This window comes from Apium graveolens, chromosome 7, assembly GCF_009905375.1.
Source record: "Apium graveolens cultivar Ventura chromosome 7, ASM990537v1, whole genome shotgun sequence".
Taxonomy (NCBI): domain Eukaryota; kingdom Viridiplantae; phylum Streptophyta; class Magnoliopsida; order Apiales; family Apiaceae; genus Apium; species Apium graveolens.
This window is the reverse complement of record NC_133653.1, coordinates 213,386,377-213,398,971: the sequence shown is the minus strand read 5'-3', so window position 1 is coordinate 213,398,971 and position 12,595 is coordinate 213,386,377. Positions and strand designations below refer to the sequence as shown.

The following is a 12,595-nucleotide window of genomic DNA, read 5'->3' as shown; positions in this document are numbered from 1 at the left end:
CTGAAACCTCTATTAGCAGCCTTGTTTTAGCGCATCCCTACAATTAGGCGCGCCTTGTTGCCAAATTTTACTAATATTTTTCATGTTATGTGCAGAGATGGCTCCCCCAAGGATTCCTAAGTCATTCGGGGCGCGTCCAAGCGACAAGCCCAAGCCAAAAAAAGATGTCCCCAAGGCCCAAGCTTCCATCCCTGCTCCTACTCCTGTTCTCCAAACTATTCCCATCCCAAAAAAGTCAGTGATTGACCTAACTGAAAGACAAGGCATGCCAAAAAGGCCAAGGACAGATGACGCGCCTTCAGAATCTTCTGCTGCCTTGAATTGTCTTGGCCCACTAGGCTCTCTTAATGTTACAGATGAAGAGGTGGAGTAGTGGCAAGCCATGAGCTTGGAAGACGCCACCTGAGCTTCTTTCAAAACTTCCTGCCAATTATTCATCCACTCCAACCAAGTGGTGGCCAAAATTCTTGAGGAGAAGGCGCGTCTTGAATAGTTACAAGTCAAAAATAATATTTTGCAGAATACCCTGAAGGACAAAGACTTCCTCCATTCAAAAGACATAAAAGCCAAAGATTCTGAAATCTCTTTCCTTAAGGGCGAGGTGGAAAATTCAACCTCTCAACTTGAAATAGCCAACAAGAAAGTTAAATTTCTCCACCAAGAGTTGGCTGAAGTCAAAGCGAGGGTTTAATACCTCGAAGACCAGGAGAGGATTGGTTGGATAGAGGAGGGTAGGATTATCACAGACGAAGCCTTTGCTAATGATTTCCATTTTTATAGGATAGGGTTTGTGGTGAATGATCCTGAATATAGCTTCGAGAATTTTGGCGAAGAAACTGTTGCGGAGATGGCAGAATTCAAGAGGGAGTTTGCCAAAGAGATTCAAGAAAAAAGGATTGAGCTTGGGTTGGAGGAAGCTGAGGGCACGCCTACCTATGAGCCTGAAAAGGATGTGCCTGAGGTTGATCCCTCAATCCCCCTCCAATCCAAACCTCCAACTGGAGAATCTCAGGGCGCTTCCTGACTTATTATATTTAAACTGCATTTGAACTGAGTTTTTCAATACTTTTGAGGAGCCAACCCTCTTTTGATGTTGTGCAAGGTTGTATGACTATATTCCGTTTTGCTACTCTTTTATTATGATTGTCGTAAGGTTTCATTTATCTTTATTTCAACAAGTTGATCTTCTGCAAAAAGTTTCTAAGTACCAAACTAATGGCGTGCCCTAATGGGTAAGACACGCCTTAAAAGTAAACATTCTTGTCTAACAATCTTTTAAGGAAAAAATTTGTCAAGGCGCCTCTACCTTCAGGGCGCGCCTTTTTTTATTTAAGTTTATGTCTTAGCTTCTTCTTAATCATACACTTTTATCATTTGCTGAAATTTGCTAAGTGTACAGAAACTCGAGGCGCGTCCTTTCATAGAAGCGCGCCTTGATTTTTAACAGACATTCTTAGATAGGATGTATTACAATTTCTGAATTAGAGAACATTGTTTCATGGATATATTTTACGTATTACAAATAACTTTTTCTTTACTACTAAGGGGGCCCTTTTTGGTTAGGGCGCACCCTAACTGTTTCTTTAAGTAAACGAAGCACATATAGAAATTTGAAGCAACTTTTTTCTTTTATTGATAATGCGCTATAATGTAAAAATTATACAAGTCCCATGGCGACTATGCTCTGTGGGGAAATTATTTGAAAATTTTATCCTTCTGCTAGTTTCAAGGTTCGTAGTCATGTATACTACCTCTAGGCTTGGAGGAATTTATTTGCTACTAGTCTATTACATAAGAGTTAATCATAGACACGAGGGGGACAAAGCCACATCCTACTGATAATACTTTCGTAGGTGCTCTGCATTCCAAGCACGGGGAATAAGCTTGCCATCCAAATCTTCCAAGCGATATGTTCCCTCCCAAAGTATAACTTTGACTTTGTATGGTCCCTCCTAGTTAGCTCCAAACACCCCATGCTGAGCTATTTTAGTATTTGGCATGACTTTTCGCAACACGAGATCTCCCACCTTGTAGGGCATGAACTTCACCTTCTTATTAAAATACCTTGCAATTCTCTGCTGATATACAGCAAGCTTCAATTGAGAGTTCATTCTGGCTTCGTCCAACAAATCCGAGTGGAGCCTTTGGTTAACTTCCGCATCTTCCTCAACAAACAAGTCCCTTCGCAGGGATCCGACTCCTACTTCCACGGGAACCATAACCTCATACCCATAAGTCAGCAGAAATGGGGACTCTCTTGTGGTTGATCTAAGAGTTGTGTTATAAGACCAAAGGACCATGGGCATCTCCTCCGGTCAATCTCCCTTCTTTTCATCCAGCTTAGCCTTTAAAGTGTGTTTGATAATCTTATTTATGGCTTCTGTCTGACCATTGCTTTGCGGGTGATAGACCGCAGCAAAATCTTTCTTGATGTTCAAGTCTTGACAAAGCTTCCTTAGCTCTTTACTGTCAAACTGCTTTCCATTATCCGAAATGAGTTTATACGGAATACCGAACCTGCAGACTATGGAGTTAAAGACAAAGTCTTGGGTTTTCTTTGCCATGATCGTGGCCAATGGCATAGCTTCCGCCTATTTTGTAAAATAATCAACAGCCACCACCGCATACTTGACAACCCCTTGGCTTTAGACAATTCTCCAATAAGATCAATGCCCCACATGACAAAAGGCCAATGACTCACCAGTGAAGTGATAGATGTCCCGGGGATTAGAGTAATTAGAAAATCGTTGGAAACGATCTTCATGGTTGGCCAGTAATATCCTTGTCTGAGGACTTTCAATGCCAACGAACCACCCCCCGAGTGGTTATCGCAAATACCTTCGTGTACTTCCCTAAGGATATAATTTCCTTCTTCCAGTCCCACGCAACGTAACAGTGATTGGTTAAACCCTCTCTTATACAATACTCCATCATATTCAACATACTTCGCGGCTGGTAGCGAAGGCGTCGGGCCTGCAACTTGTCTTTTGGCAAAGTCCCCATTCGAATATAGTTATGAATGGGGGACATCCAATTTTCTTGTGTGATCTCCTGTGTCTAGAACACCCCTACTTCTGGAATACTTGGGATTTCTTGGATCCTTAGAGGAATTTGCCCAAGTTGGACGCTGTCCATTTGCGACCCCATCTTTGCCAAGGCATTTGCATTGCTATTTTCTTCCCTCGGTACATCTTCTAGCCTGGCACTTCCAAACTTTTCTAGTAGAATCTGCACACATCTCATATATAACTCTGTCCGAGGTCCTCGGGCTTGGAAACCTCCGTTGACTTGATTTACCACTAACTCTGAGTCACTCCGAACGATAAAGTTCACAACCCCCACTTCCAGAGCTATTTTCAAACCATTGATTAATGCTTCATACTCAACATCGTTGTTAGTGATGTAAAATTTGAAGTGGATGATACTCATCAAATGATGCCCTTCCGGGATGATCAAGATAATCCTGACACATGCTTCATTATTATTCACAGCCCCATCAATATGCAAGACCCACCACGGGTTTGGGAACTCTTCTCTCACGCTTATAGGAGGATTTCCTTGTGAGGAAGGTTCTGCCAACACTATAGCCTTATTGTCTACTTCAGAGTTAAATTCGAGTATGAAATCAGCCAATGCTTGTCCCTTGATCGCTGTACGAGGGCAATATTCCAAATCGAATTGTCCCAGCTCTATCGCCCACTTTAACATTCTTCCCGATGATACTGGTTTATGTAAAATATGTCGGAGAGGATAAGCGGTGTGAACCTCTATTCGGTGAGCTTGAAAGTACGGCCTTAACTTTTGTGCCGCAAGGATAAGGGTGTACACCAATTTATCCATGCTGGTATTTCTAGTTTCTGCATCTAGCAACCTTTTACTCACATTGTACACGTGCGATTGGTGACTCCCTTCCTCTTTCACCAACACCACGCTGACAGAGTATTCTGAGACTGCCAAGTAAAGAATCAACGTTTCCCCATCTTCTGGCTTGGCCAACATAGGAGGATTTCCCAACTGCTCCTTGATTTTCAGAAAAGCCTCTTCACAATCCGAGGTCCAAACGAAATCCTTCCCCATCCCTTTAATTGCTTTAAAGAATTCTTTGCATCTATCCAATGACTTTGAGATAAATCGATTCAAAGCCGCAATCCTTCCCATCAGGATTTGCACTTGCTTAATGCTGGTGGGAGATTTCATGTCCAACAGAGCTTTGATTTTTGACGGGTTCGCCTCAATCCCTCAGTGGTTAACCATGAATCCTAAGAATTTTCCCGATTCCACGCCAAACACTCACTTCTGAGGATTCAGCTTTATCCTATATTTTCTCAAAATATGGAACATCTCAGCCAAGTCTGCTATGTGATCTTCCACCCTCTTAGATTTTACAAGCATATCGCCTACGTACACCTCCATCGTCTTCCTGACCTGCCTCTTAAACATTTTGTTTACTAATCTTTGATAATTGGCCCCAACATTAATCAGACCAAACGGCATCCCAATGTAGCAATAGAGTCCTCTATGAGTAATAAAAGAGGTGTGCTCTTGGTCAAGCTCGTACATGGGAATTTGATTATACCCAGAGTATGCATCCATGAAATTCAACAGGGCATGTCCTGCCGTGGCATCTACCAACTGGTCAATTCTTGGCAAAGGAAAGCTATCCTTTGGACATGCTTTGTTCAGATCGGTGAAATCCACACATGTTCTCCACTTACCGTTGGGTTTTTTCACTAACACCGGATTTGCCAACCAATCTGGGTAAAAAGATTCCCTGATTAGTTCGACATCCAAGAGTCTATCTACCTCTTCTTCCAAGGCTACAACCCTTTCTCCACTTATGACCCTCCGCTTTTGCCGGATGCCCTTATGCTTGGGATCAATATTCAAATGATGGCACATGAATTTTGGGTCGATTCCCACTATATCCGAATGGTTCCTTGCAAATACATCAAGGTTTGCCAAGATAAATATTAAAAGCCCTTCTTTCAATCTTGGAGCCAACTGAGACCCAATTCTCAGAACTTTACTTGGATATTTTTCATCAACAGGGATTTCAATTGTGTCTTCCGCTGGCCCCATCTTTTCCGTTGGCATTGGTATTCGGGGATCTAAGTCGAGTTGATTATGATCCTCATTATTTTGCAGAGAAGGCGCATCCTCTTGGAGAGGAGCATCAACTTCTTTAGAAAGTGCGCCCTATGTCATAAGGGCATCAACTTCCTTTGAATTTCTCGAGGATAAGGGCGCACCCTCAGGGAGAGGGGCATCTAGCTTATGCATGTCTTGTCCAAGACTCTGTAAGACATCAAATCTTCCTTCGAGCCGTTCCCCGTTGAAATTTGCTTGGACTATGTCATTTGGGGGGTCTTCTTCCTCCAACATTTCTACCCTGATTGTGTCTTCTAAGAATAACATCGCTGGAGGAAATTCAGAGGGGCGATCGTTTTCTTGCTCGACATAGTAATGGACTCGGATTTCCTCGATCGGTTGTTCGATACTTTTCTCTCGCTCATCATCCGACGCATCTTCGCTGTGGGCATCCTTTCTCCTAAAGCCCCTCATGGCTTGCCTGTAACATTCCCGAGAGTCATATTGAGAGCCCTTTATGCTGCCCACACCATTTGGGGTTGGGAACTTAATTGTAAGGTGGTGGATCGAAGTGATGACCCTAATTTTCCTAAGAAAAGGTCGTCCTAGCAGCACGTTTTGGGATGACTCCTGATTTAGAACCTTGAATTCAAGCATCTTTGTGACGGACAACAGACTTTCCCCCAAGGTACACGGCAGTCAAATTGGTCCCATAACTCTAACTCCTGCGCCAGAGAAACCATAAACCCAAGAATCTTCTCCTGACATATCCCGATCAGGAAGCCCCATCTTCTTAAAGGTGCTGTAGTAGAGGATGTTTACCGAGCTTCCGTTGTCTATGAATGCTCTATGGATATTCTTGGTCCCGATCTGGATGGAAATGACCAGTACGTCATTGTGAGGGTGATGTACCCACCAGGCATCTGCTTCTTTGAAGGTGATGTCCATGGACTCGCCCTTAAATACTTTGGGTGGCCGAGTTTCAACCCTATGAATATCAGTTAGAGGTCTGAAACGGGCTTCCCTTGCATACCTTGCCAAGGCTCTGTTACTGCATTCCATCCCAGGATCTCCTCCGTAGATTGTTCGGATGCTTCCATCCCTGACAAACTTATTTTCTTCCAGAGTTTCATTATTTGACCCCTGAGGGGCTCGACCTCCTTCTTCCTTTATTCTGTCGGCGCCATCCTTATTGCCTCCTTACTTCCTTTACCACCCAGATATCCTTCCTTAATAAGGGCTTCGATCTCATCCTTGAGTTTCTGACACTCATGTGTTGTAATAACCCCAATTTTTGGAATTTTTAAAACACTGATGAATAGTAACTTTTTGCTGATGATGCTGATTAAGGAAAATTATCAGACCACACTATATAGGAGTACTGTTATGGAAATTCTAAGATCGTATTAGTATTTCATAAAATAAATGAGTGTATGTAAAGGTCGTTAGAATTCGAATCCGGACACTTTGAGTTTTCCCGAAAATCCACCAGATACCGAAAGAATTGAGTATAAGGTAACATAATTAAAAGGATTTAAATTCAAGGATTATAAGACAGGATCGTAAAAGGAATATAAAATATTGAGAAAGGTTAGTGGAACTCAAGTAATAGAATCCCGGACATGATCCCTCAAACGACGAACGAGAATGAAAGTTAAGCAAACCGTATAACAGATAAGCGGTCATTAGCCAAGTAATTAAGGTTTAATCAAAGAGGTTAGTGGATGATGATTTCATCACACCACAAGGAGAAGACATGTGTTAAAAGATGACACAATCATGATGACACAAGCATGACAAGTAGATTTGTTTTATTGGAAAAAAATTGGCCAAGTAAAATTTACCATGGTAAATTTTAAAAAGTAGCCAAGCCAAAAAGGGAAGCAACCAACCAAAAATCATAAAACAAAAAAAGAATTTGACCTTGCTTTTCAAGAGAAAAGCTCTCGGCCTCTTTGCTTTCAAGGAAGAAGAAATTTGCAAACTCCAAGCTTCACTTCATAATCAAATCCAAGGTAATTATGTAAGCCTCCCTATGATTGAATAGTATATCCTAGGAGTTTAAGCTTCTAATTCCTTGTAAATCTCTTCCAATAAATCAAGGAAAGAGATGGTGAATAGTAATTTCTTGAAACTAATTTTTGTGTTCTTGATTTCTTTGAAATATCAAGCTTGTTGGAGGTTAGATCAAGGCTCCTTAAGGCCTCCTAGCTACTTATCACTCACCAAGGAAGGTAAAACCTCATACCCTAGCTTTACTTTTGAGTATTTAGGAGTGGTTTTGATTGATATAGTTTATGAGAAGTATGATTCTTGTTTGTTTAAAGTTTGGTTGGATTTGTAGTAGTTTGGGTTATGAATCTTGGTTATTGGTTAATGAATCTTAAGTATAGTTAGTAGCTCATGTTTGTGATTGAATGAGTTAGAAAATCTTGAGGTTATGGACTGATGTGGTGAGTTTTAGATGAAGTTTGGTTGTATTGATGGTTATGAGTTGGTTTGTGGTTAATTGGAGTGGTATAAACATTGGTAATCGCGTAAACATAGCCGTCGTAATGCCCATTTTCATTTAACTGCTTTTTCTTAGTATTCGGGACAGAAAGCTCACTGAACAATATCTAACTTTGCCATTTTTAGCTAGATCATGTCGTAAGCTTCGTTTTGATATGTGGTTCGCTTGGATCCGATGTACGGGTTAGGAGAAACGACCGTTTTAAGTAACGGCATTTCGCGAGCGAACCATTACCCCTCGCCTTACTTTGAAACCTTGGTTAAGGTCCTTAAATGACTAACTGGAGTATGAAACAATTATGTAAGATTAATTGGTCAGTTGGTAGAGTATTCGCGAAAGAGTCACCTTAAAAAGTTAAACGGTTAATTTTATAAAAATGGTGGAGCCGAGGGTACTCGAGCGACTTATGTGAATCGTTAAGTGCAAAAGCGAACGTTAGGGTTCAATTGGTTAAAGTCTAGTTTCTTAAGAGACCGTGGTTTAATTACAACTTATATGTTGTTTATAAGTTATCAGACTCGCACCAGGCCTTTTACCACCCTCATTCGCTCAGGCAAGTATTCTACCCGTTATACTGTTATTGTGATGTAATATATTGATGCATTATCTTGAGATAAGTGCATAGTTATTATTAGCAAAGTCTTGCGATATATTGGAGCATGTTGATATCATATTTATATGCATTCCTGTTTTGTAATCTTGATATCTTGTTATCGATTCAATTTGTTAAAAACTGCATAATACCTATGCTAGAGATATGCATTATTTGCGTATACCCTTAGTATAGGGGACCCGGAGTTGAACATTTTCCTAAAACCAGGAGGCGAGGTTCCCGAGTATATATTATATAGTTTTCTATAACTATTAATCGAATAAGGTATATTCGATAATTTTGAATAATAATCAAACTTATTTTTGATTATTCAAATAAAGAACGTACTTTCGTATAAGTATATCTTTTGTTATTTATTATTCGTTTCAAGTATGAGTTTTTAAAACTTCTACTTCAATTAATTTTATAAAGATTATCCTTTATGAGAATATTATTTAAATAATAATATTAAGATATTTTCTAACAAATTGGAAATGATTTATGTTATTAAATCATCATTACTCTAAACATTCTTTAAAATGTTTTTGAGTCTTCAAAATGATTTTAAAAGTTAGAGCGAATCCCAAAACTCATTTTCAGATTTAATATCTTCCTTTCGAAGGGGGTTTAAATACTCGCTCAAAACCTAAGGGATCCGGCTCTGTGGTGTATTTTTGGAGCAACGAAGTTGCTAATTTGATAAAAGAGTTTGATTACTTGCCCAACATTCGGGAAGTAAGCCCAATCGAAATGCGTCGGCATAAGCAACATGGGCTCAGTGGGGGTCCGTAAAAGTGTAAGTGGCTCAGTGGGAGTCCATCAATGCGTAAGTGGTTGAGTGGCAGTCCAGCATAAAGTCCTAATGCGGCCAGGGTGATAACCGGTGGGGGATTCATCCATCAACTAGTTGAAAAGGTTACTTAATTGGTATCTTTGCCTGATCAGCAAGATATCGGGTTTATGCCAAAGTTTTCTTCTTTCCAAATTTATTGGGTATTACAACTCTGTTTATACTGTTCATAACAGAGGTTTTCAAGGAAAGTATGAGATATATATATAGGTGTATATATATATCGGGACTAATGAAGCATCTCGCAACTTCATTCTTTCAAATGATATTTCAAAGATTGAATATATTCAAGTCTTATGTTGAAGTCTCATCAATGTGATGAAATTTTGAACTGATTATAGCCTGAACGGTGGTAGTTCGAGTAGTATTCGGAAAATATATAAGTATATTGGAGTATCTTGTAACTTCATCTTTTCAACTTATATCTAGTTAATGATTATCTTATGCACGACAAAGATTTTTAGAAAAACATTGAGACGAGGTTAGATATATGAGATCACCTTGCAACGATATTTTATACAGTTATAAACTGGAACTCTGTGTATATTATACATATCAGAGGATAGTAAAGATTTTGAGAAGTATATATGTATATATATACTAAATATTTTGCGACTTCGTCGCATTAAGATATCAAACTTGGTTCATTTCTTCTTGACCAAGACTTTCATGAGTACTATGAGAAAGCTCATATATTGTTAATTATTATACATATTATTTCGATAGGCTTGTTGCTCACCCTTACTTTCTTCTTTCATCACACAACAACAGATAGACAAGATGGACAGGAACAAGCTCCCAATTCGCAAGCGGATAGGAAACGTTCCGCAGTTTCCTGTAGGCGTTGATGCCTCTGTAGCTGAGGTAGAACTACCAATAGGCTAGGTTTCAACTGTTGATGTACCAGACTTATGTATATTATGAATTGTACTAATAGCAAAGAATATGTAAATTTATTCAGAAACCATTTTAAGGTGTAATGGTTTATAATTGTGGAATAAAACGACTTATGTTATTTTTGGTATTCATCTCTGAGACTATAACTTGTGGTGTGTGTGTATTTTGTGGGGTCACAGTGCGCAATAGTTGGTTGTTTATTAATATTAAGTGTTATTAAGGAAAATGGAACTCATGACAACCCAGATCCCCAACCCCGGATTTGGGGGTGTTACATGTGTGTTATGTCCGGATGACTCATGGTATTCACAATATTTCTTCTTATCTTTGCTTTGCCAAGATGACAGAGCCTCATGTCTTCTAAACAGCCCTTTATTTTTATTTACCTCAAAGATGTGTTCAATAGACGCGGCCAATGGCGTGTATCTGCCCATTCTGTTGCCATAGCTCGAGGGAGGGCTCCATTCCCTCCTTGTAGTCGTAGCATCTACTCGATTCGGTCTCCGACCACTCCTTCGGTATCTTGGGCTTGGAGATCTGTCTCTCTTCCTTGCTCTTCCTCTCTGACTGGTTTGCGAAGTCGGTTGTACCTCTACCAGAGATTGTTCTATGTCCTTAAATGATTCCGCCAAAGCAAAGACATCTTCCAGAGTAGTCGGGTCTATTCCCTGCAAATGCTTCCAAAAATCCGAGCCGACCCTCATCCCTGCTATCAAAAAACTCTTCAAAGCTTTATCTGAAGCACCTCTTATGCTGGTGGACTCAGCGTTGAACCTCTTAAAGTAGGACGTCAAGCTTTCATTTTCCTTTGCTTGAAGTTGGCAAGAGTCGTGACAGAGGGAGCATATCTCACGACGGCTTGGAACTTGGTCAAAACAGAGTCTTCATTTGGTCCCAGGAAGTGATCCCTCCCGGTCCGAGTTTTTGAAACCACTGCTGGGCGCTCTCCCTAAAAGTCGCCGCCAAGAGCCGACATCGAGCCAAGTCTGGGACCTGATACACGTCCATCTCTATATTGAATCGGCCCAAGAATTCCACAGGATCTGAACTTTCATCGAAACAGAGATCGCTAGTAGTGTTATGATAGCCAACCGACAACTGCGCTTCTCTTACTGCCACAGAGAATGGGGAAGGAATTTCGGCCGTGGCTGTTACTCTGCCTTCTAAATGGTTGAGCAGCCTTTTCAGATCATCCACATTGAAGGTTCCCACACCTGAGATAGTTTGCATGTGAGGCTGTGGACCTTGGGGCTGAGGTGGAGGTACTACTGCCTGATCTCCACCTGAAGGAGCTTGTTGTTGGTTGGTGTTCTGGGCATCCTCAGGTATCACAATCACTTCTGGGTTTCAACCTTAATCTTCCCCTAGATTCTCTCCTTGACCTCGATCGTGGCCCCGATCCATCTCGTGATCATAATTTGCCACATGCCTATGATCATCATATTCGGTATAGTTATCGCTTTCTGCTTGATTATACCAGCGGGTATCCCTTTGACCAGGATAGTTGTCACGACGATATCCATCCAAGTATCTACCTCGACCTCCACTCTTCCCTTCCATTGGGGTATTCTTTATCGGTCATTCCCATATCCTCGACCATACCGGTCCAACGATCCGCGGGGAGGAGCTCTCTCATGATCGCGGTGCCGCTCCCGATTCTCATAAGAATTTAGGGGCACACGCGTTGTACCATGGGGCGTCACATCTCCGCGATCAGCCTCTTTTTGCCATTCCAGTAGCAACATCCTTAGATCATCATTGCCCAAACGGATCCCCAGGCGACCCTTTAAAGCTGCAAAGCCTCATTGTTCATTCTCCGGAATGGACTCTGCTTGCCGATGTTCCTCAATACTATGCCCAGACCAGTGCGGGTGAGTAACTCCCCGGTTATCTGCCCGCAGTATTTCTCGACCATCAGCATCCTCGTCCACGATTTCGACGATGGGGGTTACGTCATTGGAATAGTTCAGACGTCGCGGGGTTATTGGCACACGTCCACCTTCAGTTTGGCCGTGACCGGTTAAGGCATCCCTATCAGTCACGGGAGCCTTCCAAAGTGCGTGAGCAGTACAGTTATGGCGAAGGACCCTTTTAGTCTTGCGTCGCTCCACGGTGTTCAACCTTGGGTCGAAACCATTCAAAGCATCTCCCATACGATATAGTTGCTCCAACAAGTTAGCATTACTGATTAGCACATGCGGTTGACCTCCAACATCTGGCGATCAGTCATGGGTGGAACGTAGGGTTCATGACGGTCATAGCCATGATCAGATTCTTCTTTAGAGCTTCCATCATAAAAACTTCCATCACGGTATTGAGACATCTTTCTTCCTAGATGCAGATCTTGATTAGCCCCTCCTTGACGGAGGAATTTGGGAGCAATAAAATCTGAGGTTCGTGGCCGGAAACAAGATCTGTGACGGTGGTTCTTTGTCGGAAACGTGAACAGTATTTGGTGGTGGTGGTTATTGGTGGCTGAGTTTGCTTAGGGTTAGTGGTGGCTCCTTTGCGCTCTCACTTCTGACCCCTTGCAATTTGCCTACATATCCTTATTTATAGGAAATCAAGCCAACGTAGTTCTTGGGAACAAGAAACCTAATGGACTTAGATCTCTTATCCCGAGGCCCATTAGGAAACCTATTGGAAACCGTCTTCT

General features: G+C 41.4%; 2 protein-coding genes across 2 annotated transcripts; both read right to left on the bottom strand.

Annotated features, from left to right (window-relative positions):
* Nucleotides 1-1,952: 1,952 nt before the first annotated feature.
* On the bottom strand, nt 1,953-2,300 carry LOC141674454 (uncharacterized). Its single transcript, XM_074481161.1, has one exon. The coding sequence runs from the start codon at nt 2,298-2,300 to the stop codon at nt 1,953-1,955; it is 348 nt and encodes a 115-aa protein (XP_074337262.1).
* A 15-nt stretch (nt 2,301-2,315) lies between these two features.
* On the bottom strand, nt 2,316-3,003 carry LOC141674453 (uncharacterized). Its single transcript, XM_074481160.1, has 2 exons — nt 2,839-3,003; nt 2,316-2,591 (listed from the first exon to the last, which is right to left on the bottom strand). The coding sequence occupies exons 1-2, from the start codon at nt 3,001-3,003 to the stop codon at nt 2,316-2,318; spliced, it is 441 nt and encodes a 146-aa protein (XP_074337261.1).
* Nucleotides 3,004-12,595: the final 9,592 nt, after the last annotated feature.